General features: G+C 40.6%; 2 protein-coding genes across 2 annotated transcripts in view; one reads left to right on the top strand and one right to left on the bottom strand.

Annotated features, from left to right (window-relative positions):
• Window positions 1-21,156, top strand: part of LOC126416444 (RNA-binding protein 42-like) — a 351,434-nt gene that overhangs the window by 140,978 nt on the left and 189,300 nt on the right. The gene's annotated exons all lie outside the window — the stretch shown is intronic.
• LOC126416445 (uncharacterized) overlaps window positions 17,403-21,156 on the bottom strand; it is a 45,395-nt gene continuing 41,641 nt past the window's right edge. The window contains exon 3 of the mRNA XM_050084171.1: window positions 17,403-17,777. Within this exon, the coding sequence (XP_049940128.1) occupies window positions 17,562-17,777 (216 nt within the window). The 3' untranslated portion in view covers window positions 17,403-17,561. The remainder of the gene's footprint in view (window positions 17,778-21,156) is intronic.

Below are 21,156 nucleotides of genomic sequence, written 5' to 3' on the forward strand. Positions count from 1 at the left end.
TTACGCAATTGCATTCAATCTCCTTGCATCCATGACAAGTCACACACTTCCATTCTTCTTGGGTACTACAAACTACAGATTGATATATTCACTATTTGCTCTTTCAGTTACCCGCCATGACAACATGCGGTCTAGTCTTGCACTGCTTTTCTTTGGGCTAGCGGTGTTACATAAGTCTTGGGGGCATAGACCTCACGTGGCTTAATAGTTAAACTACTCTCAAAATTCTAAACCTCACCTGGTGCATCAGAAAAGACTCCACAATTCCGTTTTAAAATTTCACTCAATTCCCTTTTCTGTGGTTCAGACAAATGCCCCAACTCTGACACCCTCTCTTGTATTTTCTCTTGAATCGTCTCAACCACACACTTACCCCAACTCAAGCTATGTATTGTAACTAATTTCATCTCGACTGCAACGCCTCCCTCTCCTATGTACTGTGTTAAATACCTCCTTGCTCTTAACAAAGGGGACCACTAGTTTTCTACCTCCCACGTGGAATCTCAACTCCCAGTTTTCAAAATTTAGTTCACCTTTAAATGCATTCAGAAAATCCACGCCCACTAATAATTCTACTTTCAACCTGGGAATGAGAAGAAAAGAATGTTCTACCATTACTCCCCCTAACTGCACTGACATCACTACTTCCTGTCGAACAGCCTTTGACAGCTTTCCAGTAGCACCAAATATTTTCACTGCGGACACTAGCCACACTGCCATATCTTTTTTTTCTGGAAAACTCACAAAATGTCCTTCTGAAATTCCGGAAACTTCTGATCCGCTGTCCACTAACACACGACTTATCACTCCTCCAACCTGCTTCTTGACAATAGGCTCACTATCTGTGACCATGGGAATGGCTTCCTTCTCTGCTAACAAATCGGCAGTGATCTCTTGTCAGCCAAATTCTGGAACAACTCTAACATTTCCGGATTGAAATTTACCTACCTTCCAACCCAAAGAAACTTCAAGCAACCTGTTGTGACGCGACAGTTCGTACTTAAGCCCAACTTCTGCCCATTCAGCGCGAGATTTGAGGAGCTCAACTTGTCTGTTATTTGATCTTAAGGGTTGTCCATGTTGCTTATCTCCATCAAACATGAACTCAAAAAAAACGTCACTCTTGCTATTCCCCGCTGGCACCTTCCTCTAATGGTCCCGCTTTTGCATCATTAACATTCCTAGCTGTACTGCCAGATTCCACATTTACTCTTGGATGCCATAGTCCCCACACTCTTTGACTAAACGAGATGTTACTATTTTTCTTGCCCTCAGGTCTGGGTGCCGTCTCTTCAAACAATCTAGCTATTCCATAAGTTCACCCACCTCCTGCACTTAGCTGCAGCTTTTTCATTATCTCCGGTGCACTCATGGCACTGCCGCTTGCCTGTCAGCTGTTCGCATTCCCTGTGTGCGGGACCCCTACTACCATTCTTTCCCCGCTCTCTCCTTCTATATGCGCTGTGTGCGCATCTGCTGTCACCTGTGTCCTGCCAGCACCAGCTGACTCTCCCCCCTCCAGTGCACCTTGCCGAATGTCAAGGACAACACTTACGGCCTCCTTTCTCTTTCCTTTCACTTTCTCTCCCCGCCGGCTCGGACTTGAAGACCTGTTCCAATATGGGCCCTTCCTGTGAATATCACTGAGAAGATATTTAGTTTAAACTCACTCTTCCCTATGCCTGGCTGGTCGGTGTGGCCGAGTGGTTCTAGCAGCTTCAGTCTGGAACTGCGCGACTGCTACAGTCGCAGGGTCGAATCCTGCCTCGGGCATGGATGTGTGTGATGTCCTTAGGTTAGTTAGGTTTAAGTAGTTCTAAGTTCTAGGGGACTGATGCTCTCGTTCTGTCCAGTACTCTGGCATTACCCCATCAAATTCCTTAAGGAATACTTTAGGATTAATGGTTCCCTGTGACTCAAAGGTACTAAACTTAAGACACTGAATAAATGCTGCTTCTGCTGAATTGTTCGACGAATCCTGGCCTGCCATTGTGGCCAGTTTAGCAATTGCTTGCTCATTTTGCAATATTCTAGCATACATCTGTTGATTATGGACCTCTTGATGTTTCTCAAATGATTCATACATTGCCCGACTAGCAGCCAATGTCTGAATTGTATCCTTAACATGCAAATTAAAACTAGTATCTTGTTCAGGTCTTATCTTACGATTTATATTACCCATTTCAGTATTTATTCTAGTTTCAAAATCCCCCTGTTTAACTTCCAATTCAGTTGTGAAGTTGTGATATGCAGTAGCCTGCTTTGGTTACTTTATCTAAACCCTCCTTGTACACTTTAGCACATTCCTTCTTCACTTCATCCAGCTCAGTATCCACTTTATAAACGACTTGTTGTAGTTTAATATCTACTTGCTGCTCCAGTTGCAACTTACACTGAATGAACTGCTCAATGGTGTCTTTCTTCACCTCCTCATGCAAATTCGACACTTCCAATACAATACTAGAGCTTACTTGTTCCTTACCTTGCTTAATATATTTACTGATTTCTTCCCGAAATTGCATCAAGGTTGCAAGAAGTGACAGCAAGAAGACATTTTTCTCTTCCCATGGTACTGCCAAAATCATCTGGTCTACTACTGATTCTGATCTGCCTTGAGTAGCCTCAGCCTCTTCAGAGATTGAATTACTCAAGTTTAGTGGCACCTCTTTTGTCTGTTCGGTCTCTACTTTGCTATCAACTGCCAATAAAATTCTCATTGAATGCAGATCTGGGCTAAACACCTCTGCTCTGTCTAATTCCCTCGTCATACTACCCACAAAACCACCTCAGTATCGCCCTTGGCTTTCCCTGCTATGCTACTTTTATCCTGCTCAGCTATTTTCTTTTCTAAAGTTAAAATGCTGTTCAACTGTTGGTATAGAAGTCGGTTTCTTAGCTTTCGATGACTTCTCCGACCTACTGCCTCTTTGCTGTGAGCCCTGCGTTGTTCTGCTAGTGCCATCCTCTTTGTGCGGTGCTTCTGCATTGGCTCCACCCTTGCGTGGTCTGCTGTCTACTGGTCTGCTGCTTCCACTTTCCACTGACGCTGTTCCTCTTTGTGCAACCGTTTATTGTGCCCAGCAAAGCCTGCCCGACTGCAGCTCTTGCTTATGCCACGCTCGCCCGATCCAAGGCCACTACACATCCCTTTTCGAGTGGTACTGTCTCCATGTACTAAGCACGCAAGCAAAATCACTGTGCCGCCCTGCTGCTGCAATTACTTACAGTGCAATATTCTACTATAACGCTTATCCTTTTGCATAAATTAATTTGTACTACTCCATGATACATCTCCGTTTACTCGTTTACCAGCCAATCGCACCATTTTGAAATATTCCCTAGGCCGATATACTACTTTGTGACGTCCCCTCTAAGTCGCATAGTGCTCAGAGCCATTTGACATCCCCTCTGAGGAATGACAAACCCGACTTGTAACGTACTGGACCCCTTGGACGGTCTAGTATGGTAAGCAGTAGATTTACAGGGGTGCGTGGCAGGTCCTCTTTGTGACTTACCTGTGCGGTGGCAGCGTAGTCAGCCTCTGCACTTTCTTGACCTGTAATCTTACATGCAGTTCAGCCGCTTGTACATTACTCAGCACCCTGTGGATTCTGGACTTCGTAGATATGTAGAACTGAGGGTTTGGAGAGGAATTCTGGTGTGACTAAATAATGCAACGCACCTCCGATAAAAGCAATTATATTGGCCTCAAAATCCTCTGACACACTTTATGACAAACAAGTTGCAAAATTGTGGTTTTCATGCCAGTATCCAGCCAGATAGCGATCAGACGTTTATGCCCCTCTAAGTGGGTTTAAGACCACTGTCGGATACCGATTGCATTTTGTCTCAGTCAGGCTAATCCCAATTGTGATCATATTAATATAAATCACACAGCTGCCACTCGGGTCTTTTAGTGCATGAGGCCCGGATCTTGTACTACCGGATGCCACGGAACACGGTCTTTACTTACACTTGATACCCCACATTAAAATAACTATGATCATAACCAATTGGCCATAATGATCATTATCAGAAAACAGAAACAGAATTTGCAACAGCAGGAGCGAGCAGAGCAGCAGACTTACCGTGTTCAATGACTGTCGTGTTGTGGCATGCACTAAGCTTTGCTCAATTAACTATGTAATAGTCACGTATTAAGATAAACATTCATACACAGTTAAAATAACTTCACCTCCTACGTGAAAGTTACTTTGTCACTATCTTGGGCCAGTTAAGTCAAACAGCAAAGCTACGTTGGAAATCTTGCGGGAGCCCAACTGCCGGTCATCCTTATTGCTCCCTGGTCTAACTGCTAGTCCTGAGCAATGGTGAGCTGTGCGCTCCTTCTCCCCCACTAAAACGCTTGTGATGTCAGCCACCATCTCTGCCCTTAAAACAAATACATTTTACTTTACATTTTTCCCTATTGCTTTCTGCACAAATATGCTTTTGATTTTCACTCTTCTGCAAATTTCACTCTGGCCTTCTGCTCTAATTTAAAGTTTTTACCAACGAACTATTTTTTTACCCTTCAGCAGCCTGTGGTCGGTCCAGTCCACCTTTTCCATCCCCAAGGGGTGCCTGCCTATGGATGCTGCTTCAGATTTATAAGCTACCCCTGGCTTTTCTGTGTCCTTCTGCCTTCACGTTCTTGCAAGTCACCGTGCTGGCCTACCGCGACCGACTCGGCTCTTATCGTAACCCTTCGGCAAGCTACCTCCGCTCTGGCCGTCCGCCCGTCTGCCATCCTGCTGCATTCTAATTGGTGCTCTCTTAATTAAAAAGGCTCAAAACTATTCCTTCCCTGAAGCGTGGTCATTTGTGCACAGAACATTGCCACGTTACAAGAGTTGTGGCTGTTTGGTGAGAAGGAAAAAAAATTTTAGGCACTGTGTCACATAGTGAGTCCTGACATGACAGCAGCTGACAGAATTTCACACTTTATGGAAGGCGTTGCAGAAGACCTGTTACCTACCTTTTCTGGTAAAGGCTGTCACAATGACAGAAGAGTTCACCAAGTAGTGACAGAAAATTGAGGAAAGGCAACAGAAAAGAGTCGGATGAAGAAAGTGTGACCAACTGCCAAATGTTGGCATTTCTAGAGCTTGCCTCTCTCGTATGCCAGGTGGTAACAGAAGAGGTGCAGCAGTGAAAGACTGCCAGAAATGTCAGACCAAGTACACAAAAGAGAGAACAATTACAAGAATGACCTGATGCATAAGAAGATAATAGAGAAGGTCAAAGAGGAGGTGAAACGATATTTGGCACCAGTTTTCACCAAACGCTGTGAAGAATGGACTTGGCCAACTCAGACTTATGCCACGAATGTCAAACAACAACCCAGCATCCGACCAATGCAAAATGCCCCCAGAAGAACAGACATTTGGAGGAAAGGAGGACAACATGCCAGTTTGTTTTCAGTGTGTACGTCTTGTTGATGAATGTTCAGTGTGTATTATGCCACAAGATGCAAACCACCGGAACAGTTCTATTCGGGCAAGTCAGTTGCAGTTGATTAAATTCTTTGATCTTGGGAAAGTTTTCCACTTGAGACTAATATTGGAGAGAATTTCACATTGTGACATCACCCTCAGGGTGATAACTGCCTACCATCCACAAACTAATGGCCTCACAGAATTCTAAAATAAGCCACTGGCAGATGCACTCCCTCTGCTGTTGAACAGGGAGATTGCGATACAGTACTGCCTGTCATGACATTTATGTACAACATGGCAAAGCAGGACACTACAGATTTCACACCATTATTTCTGCTCCATAGTTGTGAGGCTGATACGACTGTGGAAACACTGTTCCCTTTTCAGTTGGATGATAGAATGACTACGTGAAACACCAGGCCTGAAGAAGCAAGGCAGCTGGCTTGCAAACGGACCCTGCACATCCAGGAGAAAGACCAAGCGTGCTATAATCCCAGTGGCCAGTGAGATACAGCTCGGGAGATGTGGTATGGATTTTTGTGCCTGTGCAGAAAGTGGGGCTATCGGAAAAGTTACTAAAGCATTACTTAGGACAGTATCATATCCTTTGTTGCTTGTTGATCATCACATACGAAGATGAGAATTATGACCCCTTCATCAAGAAGACGGAGATGTCATCCGTGTCCTGCTGCAGTCCGAAGGCTGAGGTTGATGATGAGAGGTTCAAGGAAACTGAAGACGCACTTGATGATCACAAAGATTTGATGGGAGGGGCTACCTTTAATGCTTATTATAATGAAGAGGGTGCAACAACATGACCAGCATGCGAGGATCTATGAGCACTGCCGTATGGAGAACTGTTGACAAGATCTAGACCCAGCGTGCTGCAGTCTGGCCCAGTGAGAAACTCTGCAGCAGTGGGTTACTGTTTCTCGAGGATAGGAAGCAGTTAGTGTTTCAGGCTTGTGTGCTCTTGGTCGCCAGTTCGAACATGACCACCGGCAATTATTTGTTGTTTCCTATTTGTCATTTCTGGAAGGTTCTTGAAATATTTGTCTTGTGATGTTTGTATATGTGGAACATTTGATGGTTGAATAAATACTAACATTCTGATATATTTGATGTTTGTATAAATAACAGCACTGTTCACACAGGAGGTCATTATTGTTGTGGCTGTATGTTGGTGTCAGTAATAAACATACTTTCAGTTCAAAGTGTTGTACCTCATTGACACCCTTGACTTTGGAGTTGGTCTCAAAAGTGATTTCGACATGAGGGTATTCTAGGAAGAGTTGCATGAGTGACTTGTAAGCAGTTTCCTTTGTAGATCGATTGCACCTTTTCAGTGTCCTACCAATGAGCTGAAGTCTGTCACCTGTTTTACCTATGGCTGAATCTGTTTGATCATTCCATTTCTTACATCCATGAATAGTTACAGTGTAGTATTTGTACGAGTGGAATAATTCCATCTGTGACTCATTCATTGCAGTCATGTTGCAGTACACATTTGAAGTGCACAACTTTATATCTCTGAACATTTTAAGTGGTATGTCACTCTTAGTACCACTACGAAATCTTATCAAGACCCAAAAGAATATTTGTGCAGCTTTTTTCATACTTTAGCATGTGTCAGTAATGCACCATCCAAGATAACATGCTACTTTCTCCCTATCAAGAAATCCTCAATTCAGTTACAAGTTTGTTTTGATACCCCACTTGATTATACTTCTGTCAATAAGGTTTGATGTGTTACTGTGTCAGATGTCTTCTGAAGTTTCACAGTTAGAATATTATATTCTACTTTGATTGTTGACTTTTGTTTTATTAGTGTATCCTCTGTATCATGACTGAGTACGATAAAATAGCACACCATATGGAAATAAAGGAGGAGATCAAGCTTTATAATCATGTATGTAGGGAAATCTTAACAACATTTTGGGTCAGACAGCTAAAGAGTGAAAAGTTTAATAATGAATGTCAACAAGATTTGATGCACAGAGAATCATATACGTACCAGTTGCTAAACCAAAGAGCAAGTACAGTATTTCTTACAGACAAACTGAGTTGATACATGATTATTATTGTGACCTTGTGTCCACAGTGGCAGTTGAGTAATATCTTGGTTATGGCATCTTTGCAGCTTCAGTTACTGTTTTTCTTTAATCCAAGCCTAACCAGTGGTTAATTTATTCATCTTTACATAATGTCAGAGAGAACACAAGTAAGTGAAATAAGGTGACAGTAAATTGCTTATGATGTTTTAGAATAAAGCAATATAAAACTAACATTATAATTAAGAAGTAATTTGGAAAATTTGATTTTCAAATTCACTTACCTCATTGTCACTTTCATAGCTTTTTTTTTCAGTCTACCAACAAAGGGTAGTGTCTGAACTTCAGTATTCCATGCTAAGTATTCCATTCCTCAAACATCTTGTACTTCATTCCGAACATCTGTTTTGATACAGATTCTTCTGTTTTTCATATGTTTTCTGTTCAGTACAGTACATGTTTTTTGTCAGTCACTGCTGGACAGCCTTTCTGACATAATTGTCATTACTGTGCCGCCAACTACCTAAATGTTTTTCCGAGGACAAGAACAAGTAGGAATCATCTACATCTACATCTACATCCATACTCCGCAAGCCACCTGACAGTGTGTGGCGGAGGGTACCTTGAGTACCTCTATTGGTTCTCCCTTCTATTCCAGTCTCGTATTGTTCATGGAAAGAAGGATTGTGGGTGTGATCAAGTTGATGTGATTAGGTGTTATGTTCATTCAGCTGCATGTGGAGGGAAATTGTCATGGAGAAAAAATATCCCCTTACTGAGCTTGCCATGTCTTGTTTTGGATTGTTCAGCATAGTTTAATTAAGGTTTCACAGTGCGTCTCAAAATTGACTGTGTTACTGTGAGGCAAAAAGTCCACTTGTAACCATGTACATATGTTTTTGAGGAGCATTTGTCTGCTTGAACTTCACTTTCCTTGATAATGTTGAATGCCTTCTTTCTATGGATATTGTAACATGAGCCAGCCATGTTTTGCTTTCAGGGACAGTTTTGTTTAAAAATTCGTCGTCTTTGTTATTGCACTGCTAAAGGAAGTTAGAAGCATTGGTTAATCATTTGGTTTTGTTGACCTCGGTTCACATTTTTGGCACCCAACATGAGCCCAACTTCCGGACCCCCTCCCTTCTCTGTTCTTCTCGCCCACAATCAACTTTTTGCACCAAGACTTCAGTAGTACTCACTTTGACTTCTTCGTTAGTGTTGTACTGACATCTATAGCCACACCGACCCATTCTTTTTACCATGCCATCTTTCATAGTATTCTAACCATAAATGTAACTAATCTGCCAATGACTTGAACTTGTTTTCACATTTTTTGCATGCAGATAACTAGTCACAGCTTGTATTTCACTTTTGATGAGAATTTCAAATTATTGAGGCATTTTAAACGAGTACAAACATAAACATGTGAATACTTCCGTTGTTGCATATGTGGTTAGCTAATAGAGGCAGGCACTCACATGCAAACATCATCAACCACAGTGCTTGGCTTATTAGGAGGAACCATACCATTGTTTGCAGGGAATGATTTATGAAGACCCAAATCAGAATTGCTAACGCACACAGTGTTCATGTAATGATGCATTGTTGATATTTCTGTGGTTTCTGTAAGAAAATCGTTGACTTTATCTTCTATTAAAAGCTATGATTTGGCTCACAAACTACATCTATATGTAGGTGCATACTCCGTAAGCAACCGTATGGTGTGTGGTGGAGGGTACACTCTATCACTGCTAGGCATTTCCTTTCCTGTTCCACTCAAAAATAGAATGAGGGGAAAAAGACTATCCATATGCCTCTGTACGTGCCCTAATTTCTGTCTTATCTTTGTGGTCCTTATACAATATGTACATTCACAGCAGTATAATTGGTCTACAGTAAACTTCAAATACCTGTTCTTTAAATGTTCTCAAGTGTTTTGCAAAAATAACATGATCTTCCCTCCAGGGATTCCCATCTCTATAATACTTGCATGTTGATCGAACCTGTTGGTGTCAAAACTAGCAGTTTGCTTCTGAATTGCATTGATGTCTTCGTTTAATTAAACTACCCATTGAGTAGATGAGTTCACAGAAACCCTGGGTGAATAGTGCTTCGTTTTGACTGTGGTATAGCTACACCAGCAAATGCTCTCATCACACACTCAGTGTTTGTGTCTGCAGCTCACAAGGATTGAGATTCTAACCAATTGATACTGTACAGGGTGTCCATAAGTAAAATTCCAGTTTCAAAATGCTGCAGTAAGAGAACTACTGCTCAGAATGATATCAGATTTGAACATTGTGTTATTGATGCAGGGAGAAAGTTCGTGATTGTCTCGATGAAGGATCATATGCTGCTAGTAAAGCTCTTTTGCAAGAAAGGAGGCTGTGCACCAGTAGCCCTGCAGGAGTTCTGGACACTCAAAGGTATGAAAAAAGGCATTGGTCTGATGTCTGCTGAGGATCTCTAGGGAATAGTTACAAAATACAAAAAGACAGGTTTTCTTGAAGTGCAGTGTGGCAGAGGAAAGAAAGCAGTTGATCCGACGTCTGTCGAAAGTGAGGTGACTGCATTGCAGGATAGGTCAAATGGTGGTGTGCCAACATGCAGTGCATGGGGAATTGCCCGAGCTTTGAACATGTCTGTGAGCTTTGTGCTAAAAATCCTACAAAACATCCTGCACTGCTATCCATACAGAATTACCCACGTTCAGGAGTTGCATCCTGCTGATCTGCCAGCAAGACAAATGTTCACTCTGGAATTTCTTTCTTTCGTGGAAGTGAGCAATGAATGACCATGAAACATTTTGTGAACAGATGAAGCCCATTTCCACTCCCAAGGACATGTCCACCATACATAGAATTGCAGAATATGGGCAGCAGAAAATCTGCACACACATCAACTGTTACCACTTCATTCTGCAAATGTGACTGTATGGCACGGGTTGATGGCATTGTTTATTGTAGGATTCCTAGGATTGCACCCCCCCCCCCCTCCCCCGCCCCAAAGGGATGAGTCCTGTGGGTCCTGTTACCTGTACTGTCGCCGGTACACCCTATGTACACCCTATAAGAGTCTTTGCACACCAATATCATTCCAACCCTTCAGCAGCGTGTGGATGTGTGGATAGGATCATTTTTGTACAAAATGGCACTCCTACACTCTTTACATAGCCAGGGAATTGGCTACTGCAGAGATATTTCAGAAATTATCGGCCTTCATTTCTCTGCAGCCTGGCAATTCACATCACCCAATTTTAATCCATGTGACTTCTGGCTGTTGAGTTTTCTGAAAGATATTGTGTTCCGTGCTGCAATTATGAATGTAACTGAACTGAAGGCATGAATTGCACAATACATTCTGAACATGACCCCCCGAGACACTCTGATCAGCTGTGGAACATGCTGTTTCTCGATTTCAGCTTGTGGCAGAAAACAGTGGACAGCATGTTGAACATGTGCGCCAGTCTTGCGACAGTTATAAATCAATGTTGTTTGGTTTTTTATGCAGTTTTTGGCCCCTGGACATTAAAAACTAATGCAATTTTGCGTTTCTGTGGTTTTTGGTCTCAGGACAATTAAAAAGTGATTTCTCACATTTAATGCAGCATGACCTTGCCATGGTGGGTGAGCTTACCTAAGTAGCAGTGCCACAACTGTTGACTGCTGAACTTTTGCAGTCATGCACACTGAACAGTATGGATGGCGTAATGTGTGACTCAAACCATATCCATCGTATTGTAATTCATCTGTCATTTCTAGCTGACGCCATTTAGGTTAAGATACTTAAAGCGCTATCTTTTGCTCAAATTTTTGTTAAACTTTTTCTTCCGCAACGTTTCCCCCTGCATCAATAATATGAGGGGTGATCAGTATGTAATGCAACAGGTTATATATATATTTTTTTTTCACTCTCTCTCTCTCTCTCTCTCTCTCTCTCTCTCTCTCTCTCTCTCTGCCAATTTCGATTGTAGACATCGTGGAATATAATATTCCCATTTCAGCCGCTTTAGTTTTATGAAGTTCCAATAGGTGATGGCACTATACATAGCCTTCAAAATGGTATATGTAATGGAGGTGTGTTCTGAGAAGAGACCTGTCATTGAGTTTCTTTCGGCAGAAAACCAGGGCATCACATATATTTACAGGTGCTTGCAGGATGTCTATGGATACCTTCACGAAACTTCATTGGACTGTTCTTCCTCATCCACCCAACAGCTTGAATCTCGCACCTTCTGATTGCCATCTGTTGAGCCCAATGAAGGATTCACTCAATACATGGGTGATGGGAAGGTCATTGATGCGCAAGAAGTTACCTCCGACATCAACCAATAGAGTGGTACCATGTGGGCATACAGGCCCTCCCACTAAGGTGGCGTAAGGCAGTCGCATTGAATGAAGATTACATTGAAAAATAGGGTTTTGTAGCCAAAAGAGTGGGGATTAATATGGTGCATTGGAAACCTTAGTAAAACCAAACTGATTTCAGGAAAAAAGTGTTGCATTACTTATTGAACATTCCTCATACACTATTCAAATTTGACATATTTTGAATAGTGGTTGTCTTTATACAGTGTTTTTAAATTGGAACTGTAATTATGGACACCCTGTATATGATGCAAAACAGACAACACAAGTACTGTACCAACAAATGTTATTAGTTTTGCTGCATAAAACATCCCACACAAGTTTTTAATGTAACCAACAGCCTTCAGTTCTTGTCAAACTTGCTGAAAATCTATTTTAGAAAGTGTGCATGCTTCCCTGACCAGTAATTTAAGATGTGCCCCCAACATAAAGATTATTCCTTTGTCTTATGTTTACTGGATGGATTCTCATCTTTTTATACAAATTCGTGTTATCAACCACAGATCCCATAAGTGAGTATGTTATGTTGTTCTCATTGTAATAGTAAATAAAGTTTTGAATAGAAATCAACTGTGTATTAGGGAGATTAATGTATAGCCCATGGAAAACTCAGCAATGAGTCTAAAAAGACTAGTGAGTTATGACCACACAGATGTCTCACATTTGAACTAAAAGTATTATTTCTGAATGGATTCCCATAGTATGAACAAAGGCATCCTGTACAGTGAAACCTCTTTATAACATTCCTCCATATAATGTTTTCCTCTATGTTATGTCCATTTCTTTCGGTCTCGACTAAAAGCCCATTTAAACAATGTTAAATTTTCCTCTTTACTGCATTTCCTCTATATTACAATTTCCTCCATATAACGCTCATATTTTTGGAACCCTGGTCAATTATTTACCTCTTTATAACGTTTAAGTTAAAGAACGTTTCTGTTATAAAAAAGTGGAGGCATCTCCTGGTGTGAGTCGCATGGAGCTAGTGAAGCAATTTAAACTGGCCCCCTCAACACTCAACACTATTGTGATAAACAGATCGTCAATAAGGAAGGGTTTGAGAATTGTGGAAATTTGAAACGTATGAGTTTGAAACCATCGACGTACGACGAAATGGAGGAAGTTTTATTAACTTGGTTTCAGCAAGCACGTGCTGCAAACATTCCTGTAAACGGAACTATTTTGAAGGAGAAGGCGCTTCAAATATCACTGCAGTTATGAATGGAAAATTTTAAGGCATCCAATGGATGGATTGATAAATTTCGATGGCATTATGGTGTTGTATACAAAGCGGACTGTGGAGAAAGTAAAAGTATGGAAGAAACAAACTGTAGCTTAGTGGATGCAGACTCTCCCTAATCTGATACATGGCTACAAACTGCATGACATTTATAACGCTGACGAAACCGGCATGCTTTTCAGTTTAATGGCGGATAAGACATTTATTTTTTGTGGGGAAAATTGCCATGGCAGTAACAAGAGCAAGGAATGTCTTACCGTTTTGTTGCATACAAACACTGATGGCAGTGAAAAACTGAAACCTTTGGTTATCGGGAAGCTAAAAAATCAGAGGTGCTTCAAAAACATTTCCATGTTTCCGTGCAAATATACAGACTATGCCAAGGCATGGATGACAAGTAATATATTTTTACGTTTTCTCAGAGAATTTGACGCCAAAATGGGGAGTGCTGCAAGAAAAGTGCTGCTTTTTGTGGATAAATGTGCGGCACATCCACCAGATGTATCCTTTCTGAGAAATGTGAAAGTAATTTTCCTGCTACCCAACTGCACCAGCCATCTGCAACCTTTGGACTTGGGAATAATACATGCCCTTAAGGTTAAATATAGGACAGCCCTTGTAAAAAAGGCCTTGAATTTGATGGATCAAAGAAAATCAGGAAGCCAGCAGAGCTCACAACTGAAGCTGAATATTTTACAGGCAAGGAATTTAATTATGTACCCGTGGAGGGAAGTCAGCGCTGAAACTATTAAAAACTGTTTCACAAAAGCGAGATTCTGTGAGAATGAGTTGGCAGCTCCTGTGGAAGGTGTTACAAGTGATATGCAAGAGATTCAGGAATTAATAGGCAGTGATTCTGTCACTTTTGAGGACTTTGTGGCTGTGGATGACAATGTGGCAACCACAGGAGTACAAAGTATTGAGGAGCTGACTGCAGAGAGAAGCTTGGAGAATAGTAGTGGAAGTAAAAGTGACAGTGACAAGGAAGATGACCCTGTGCCCTCATATACTAAGGCAGCTGAAGCCCTTGAAACATTCAGGAGATATACAATGGCCCATAGACTTGAGGATAGAACAGTAGTTCAACTTGCTCATTTGGAGCAAGAAATGATTGCCATAGAGTCTAGGAGAAATACGAAACAAACATGCTTGCTTGAATATTTTAAAAAATCATAGGTGTGTGATTTTCATATTGCTTAGGTTCCTAGAGTTTTGTGCAAATTTTAAGTTCCATTTCATAATTTAATTATTAAAGTAATTTTTTGTAACTAATTCTTTTTTAATCGGTACCATTTACTGTGTTTTTATGCAATATGTTCAGTTATCCTAAACAAAATTTGGCTCATATTTTATAATTGGGTCAACTGGAGAATGGGATACCACCTGTCAGCTTTGGACAATGATGTCATATCTTAAGAATCTGCTATAACTTCTTACAGTACTAAGTCATCCACTCACTTTCACCCATCCACCTACCAGGCCTCATGTTTTAATTACAAAAAACTAATCATTTGATACATTGATCATTTGCAGTGAATGTCATATTACAGTGTTGTGAAAATTTAAAATGTCATCTATGGCACCATTTGTCACAGCTGATTAGTGGTATCCCGATCTTCAGTAATGCCCTATAATTATTATTTGGAAGCCTTCCTCTTTATAGTGTTTTCCTCTATACAGTGTTCAGAATTTGTGGTCCCTTGAAAATCGTTATAGAGAGGTTTCACTATATTTAGCACAGTCTTTCGGGATGTGTAGTCTAGCTTTCATGCGAAGTATAAGTGGTGCGACAGTGTTAGTTACACATGTTCACTCACTGCAACTAAATTAGGGTTAATACAACACATTACTCTAGGGACAGTGACATAAGTGAATTTTACTGTTGACAGTACTTACATACTTACACTAATGGAAAAAAATTCCATCATCAAGAAATGATTAATGTAGAGTAATGAAATTTCAGGATTACATTTACCTCGCTAACATGTTTGAGTGATTAATGTAGCAAGATCACTGGGTAATGTAGGCACAAGAAAAGTCATTGAAAATATGAAATTCTGGTACGTGAATAACCAATGTAGCTGACAGAATGTTGAACGCAAGCATGCAAACATGCGTGTGTTGTGTTGCACAGGTGCCAGATGTCAGTTTTGGGATGGTTAATGCTAGTTGTGGATGACACTGAAATTGTCGTCCGATCTCCCAACTTGGTCACTTATAGAGACATCTGTTGATCGAGCAGGCCAAAGCGCTGTTGATATTCGTAGAGCATGTTGTGTTACAACAGCAAGCAATGTCCAGTTGGAAAACACTCCCTGGAAAGGTGTTCTTGAATGATAGCACAACAGATCGAATTACCAGACTGATGTACACATCTGCAGTCGGTGTATGTGGAATAACCATAAGAGTGCTACAGCTGTTATACAAAATCGCACGCCATGTCATAACTCCAGGTGTATGTTCAATCTATTGAGGCCACAGTTGGCTTGGCTGCAGGTGCTTATCTGGCTTACTGCTAACCAATACAAGGCTATTACTGGCTGCCAGGCAGAACTGGCTTTCATCAGAAAACACAACAGAACTTCACTCTGCCCTCCAATGAGCTCTCGTTTCACAACAGTGATGTCAGAAACAGTGTTGGTTTGGGGTTAGCGGAGTGCATGCTACAGGGCGTGTGGCTCGGAGCTGTCCTTGATGTAACCAATTTGTAACAATTTGTTGTGTCACTATTGAGCCAGCTGCTGCTCGAATCGCTGCTACAGACAGACCCCAGTACAATGCACCACAACCATAATGCTGAACTCGGTGGTCTTCCTTCACCATAGTGCCACATGGTCATCTGGAACTTTATCTTTTTGCAACAGTACATTCCTGTGACCAATGCTGCCAGCAGTCATGTACAGTGTCTACATTCACGCCAAGTCTTCATGCAATATTGCAGAAGGAACATCGAGCTCCTCGTAACCTTATTACATGACCTCTTTCAAACTCAGTGAGTTATTGGTACATACCTTCCTCTCTTAAAGGAATTCTTGACTAACATCAACTCACTATGAGCAATCACAAAGGTAGCTAACACTCATGACAGTTACAGCGCATATTTAAACCAAACTTCATTTGCATTCTCATAGTGGCACTACTAGCACCAGTCATATGCAACTGTTGCTAAATTTGAACAGACCTCATCTTTCAGATGTAGAAACATGCCTACAAAATTTCTTCATTTATCTTGCAAAGATCCCTTTGGTGTTGGGACTTTTTTCCGCCAGTGTACATTGTTTTCTTCGTTTCCTTAGTTTAGGTGTGAGGAAAACGAATGTTCAAAGAATGTTGCAGAAATTTGTTTCAGATACATAGTAAGAATCTACATAAATTAGTTCTCTGGTATAGCCAGGACATTACATACCATACTCTGTATTTCTCTGGAATGTGGAAGGTTTCTCTAATCACTAGTAAAATGACATGTTGGTAAAAGCATATGCGGGTTAACCAAAGCTGGCTGATACGGGCTATTTAAACCCTTTTCAAGTTTGTAAGTGTGAAGGTTAAACTATTTGCCACGGTGAAGCTTTCCATCATGGTAATCAATTTTTTGTTCCCCTGGAGGACCTTGAGGTAAGCGATTTTTACAGTGTGCCGTAGTTGTTGTTCACTACATTGATGAGCTGCAAATGGACTCAATGAAAACATTACTAAACAATTTAAGCTTTTGGACTAGAAGGTCCTCCTTCTGAAAAAGCAAACACACACACACACACACACACACACACACACACACACACACACCTACAGTCTCCAGCTGCTGAGGCCAATCTACACTGGAAGTATGACTTTTTTGTCTGAAAGCTTAAATGTTTGGTTGTCTTTCTTCACATCGTGCCTGTCTGCAGCTCAGTGGCTGTGGTGAGTAGCAAAATATGCTTTTCATATTGTTGCTGTTCCATCCTAGACCTTCCATTGTTTGAGTGTGCTACCCTTTTCGGTGTGCCATGTTTATGTAGGCCAGTACATTTTCTGTGTTTTAATAGTGATCTCGTGTGTGCTTTTGTCAATCATGGACACTGGTATGTGAATTGTGTAATGCTTCTTATCCCTTACAATCCAACATGGAGCCAATTTTTACAGACTTTGAATAATTTATCATTTTCCTGTGGGTAAGGCAATATTAGGAGGTTAATTTTCTCTTTACGTAGGTGTGAATTTGGTCACAGAAATAGTCCATTCATTACACATTGTATTTCATACAGCAATCACAGTACCAGTAACTACACTTTATTGTGAAAGCACATAAGGTAAGCAGGGATGCTGTTTATTGACTCACTTCTCTATGTGATTTTATTACATGTATTTCAGTGAATAAGTTGACAGACTTGCCAAAAATTGATTGTATTAGTTAAATAAGTTCATTCACATACACTGGAGCTTTTGAGTATAGAATGGAATAGAGTGGATGAAAATTCCAGTTTTATTTTCCAAGTGGGCCCCAACCGTAAGATACGAACAGCTGAGGTATGACAGAATAGTGCTTGCGGGATAGTGGTTGCTGTAGGAGCTCCCTAGCATTACGCAGCTCCATCGCACGGTAGGCAGCTGTTTGAGGTAGGCCGGCATCTTGTTCAGCAATTTCTGGGATATCAGTTTCATCGTCCTCTTCCTCTGCTCCATTGGGAAATGTAAGTGCCTGTAGACATTAAAATGTTGTGGGCTTTAATAATAGTTAGCTTTATAGCAAACATACATTGGTGAGTAGTTATTGTGAATATGGATTAGATTTGGATGTTTAGTCACTCTTAATGTAAGTACAGTGCTATGGAATGAATGTGCATATTATTGAATATTGTGTAAATAAGACTGGGTTTCTGTATTTGTGTTATTCCTGATATTGTTGAAATTAATTTGTTATTAGCCTATGGTGATTGACTAAAAAGACACCAAATGCCATTTGAGTGACATTTTGTTAAACAGCCATTTCATTTAACCTGATACAGTGGAGCTATGTGAACCTTTGTGTCTTTCAGTTATGTCAGTTTTTGCATTGAGAACAAATTTCTGTTGGAATATAAAAAGGTCATATTTCTGTTGATCTCAGCAGCTTTCTTGCAATGAATATCTGTTCGTAATCATAAGAAACTACAGAATAACCTTTACATGCAATTTTTCTTCTTTGTTTGTTTGACATGCCAAAGAACCAAAATGATCTTTTCCAGTGCTTATGACACCTGTTCAACATAGTCATGCAGTTTTTAGTGTATTTGTTTCTTTTGGCATCTCAGACTTAATTACATTTTAGAATTTTGCTCCTACCTGATTATGAGTCACTACCAGGCTTTTTTTCACTGTTGTAGTTTCAGTTATTTGATATATTCTGCAATAAAATAACATAATACTGTGTATTGCATGAAATACATGTTAGGTGTTTTAGAATCCTGTATCCCTAACATAATATTGTGTGTTGGATGAAATATGCCGGTCATTTCGTTTTGAAACCTTACATTCTTCAGTGGGCACAATTTCCAGTCATCACCCAGCCACTATCCAAAAGTCTAAGAATGTGGAGGAAAAATAAATTTTTACACTTCATGGATCTGCAGTTTCATCTACATGATCTACTACAATTCACCAACCTTTGTTGCAACACCCCGGTGCCTGAAATTTGGATGCAATGGGCTACTGTTGATTCCAGATGCTGGTAAATTCAGAATTTGTATTGCATATTGTGTTATGCATATAATGGGGGAAGCAGGTGCGGAATTTCATTGCCAACTCATTACTATTTAGTTTAGAAGGATTATAGGGGTAATGCAGGAGTAGGTTCAATAATGAATAGGAAAATAGGAATGCGGGTAAGCTACTACAAACAGCATAGTGAACGCATTATTGTGGCCAAGATAGATACGAAGCCCACACCTACTACAGTAGTACAAGTTTATCTGCCAACTAGCTATGCAGATGACGAAGAAATTGAAGAAATGGATGATGAAATAAAAGATAGTGAAGGGAGACAAAAATTTAAAAGTCATGGGTGACTGGAATTCGGAAGTAGGAAAAGGGAGAGAAGGAAACGTAGCAGGTGAATATGGATTGGGGGTAAGAAATGAAAGAGGAAGCCATCTGGTAGAATTTTGCACAGAGCACAACTTAATCACAGCTAACACTTGGTTAAAGAATCATAAAAGAAGGTTGTATACATGGAAGAAGCCTGGCGATACTGACAGGTTTCAGATAGATTATGTAATGGTAAGACAGAGATTTAGGAACCAGGTTTTAAATAGTAAGACATTTCCAGGGGCAGATGTGGCCTCTGACCATAATATATTGGTTATGAACTGTAAATTAAAACTGAAGAAACTGCAAAAAGGTGGGAATTTAAGGAGGTGGGACCTGGATAAACTGACTAAACCAGAGGTTGTACAGAGTTTCAGGGAGAGCATAATGGAACAGTTGACAGGAATGGGGGAAAGAAATACAGTAGAAGAACAATGGGTAGCTTTGAGGGATGAAGTAGTGAAGGCAGCAGAGGATCAAGTAGGTAAAAAGATGAGGGCTAGTAGAAATCCTTGGGTAACAGAAGAAATATTGAATTTAATTGATGAAAGGAGAAAATATAAAAATGCAGTAAATGAAGCAGGCAAAAAGAGATACAAACGTCTCAAAAATGATATCGACAGGAAGTGCAAAAGGGCTAAGCAGGGATGGCTGGAGGACAAATGTGAGGATGTAGAGGCTTATCTCACCAGGGGTAAGATAGATACTGCCTACAGGAAAATTAAAGAGACCTTTGGAGAAAAGAGAACCACTTGTATGAATATCAAGAGCTCAGGTGGAAACCCAGTTCTAAGCAAAGAAGGGAAAGCAGAAAGGTGGATGGAGTATATAGAGGGTCTATACAAGGGTGATGTACTTGAAGACAATATTATGGAAATGGAAGAGGATGTAGATGAAGATGAAATGGGAGATATGATACTGCGTGAAGAGTTTGACAGAGCACTGAAAGACTTAAGTCGAAACAAGGCCCCGGGAGTAGACAACATTCCATTAGAACTACTGACAGCCTTGGGAGAACCAGTCCCGACAAAACTCTACCATCTGGTGAGCAAAATGTATGAGACAGGTGAAATACCCTCAGACTTCAAGAGGAATATGATAATTCCAATCCCAAAGAAAGCAGGTGTTGACAGATATGAAAATTACCGAACTATCAGTTTAATAAGCCACAGCTGCAAAACACTAACGCAAATTCTTTACAGACAAATGGAAAAACCAGTAAAAGCCGACCTTGGGGAAGAACAGTGTGGATTCCGTAGAAATATCGGAACATGTGAGACAATACTGACCCTACGACTTATCTTAGAAGCTAGATTAAGGAAAGGCAAACCTACATTTCTAGCATTTGTAGACTTAGAGAAAGCTTTTGACAATGTTGGCTGGAATGCTCTCTTTCAAATTCTGAAGGTGGCAGGGGTGAAATGCAGGGAGCGAAAGGCTATTTATAATTTGTACAAAAACCAGATGGCAGTTGTAAGAGTCGAGGGACATGAAAGGGAGGCAGTGGTTGGGAAGGGAGTGAGACAGGGTTGTAGACTCTCCCCGATGTTTTCAATCTGTATATTGAGCAAGCAGTGGAGGAAACAAAAGAAAAATTTTGGGTAGGTATTAAAATCCATGGAGAAGAAATAAAAACCTTGAGGTTCGCCGATGACATTGTAATTCTGTCAGAGACAGCAAAGGACTTAGAAGAGCAGTTGAACGGAATGGATAGTGTCGTGAAAGGAGGATATAAGAGGAACATCAACAAAAGCAAAACGAGGATAATGGAATGTAGTCGAATTAAGTCGGGTGATGCTGAGGGAATTAGATTAGGAAATGAGACACTTAAAGTGGTAAAGGAGTTTTGCTATTTGGGGAGCAAAATAACTGATGATGGTCGAAGTAGAGAGGATATAAAATGTAGACTCGCAATGGCAAGGAAAGTGTTTCTGAAGAAGAGAAATTTGTTAACATCGAGTATAGATTTAAGTGTCAGGGAGTCGTTTCTGAAAGTATTTGTATGGAGTGTAGCC

Source organism: Schistocerca serialis, chromosome 8 (genome assembly GCF_023864345.2).
Source record: "Schistocerca serialis cubense isolate TAMUIC-IGC-003099 chromosome 8, iqSchSeri2.2, whole genome shotgun sequence".
Taxonomy (NCBI): Eukaryota; Metazoa; Arthropoda; class Insecta; order Orthoptera; family Acrididae; genus Schistocerca; species Schistocerca serialis.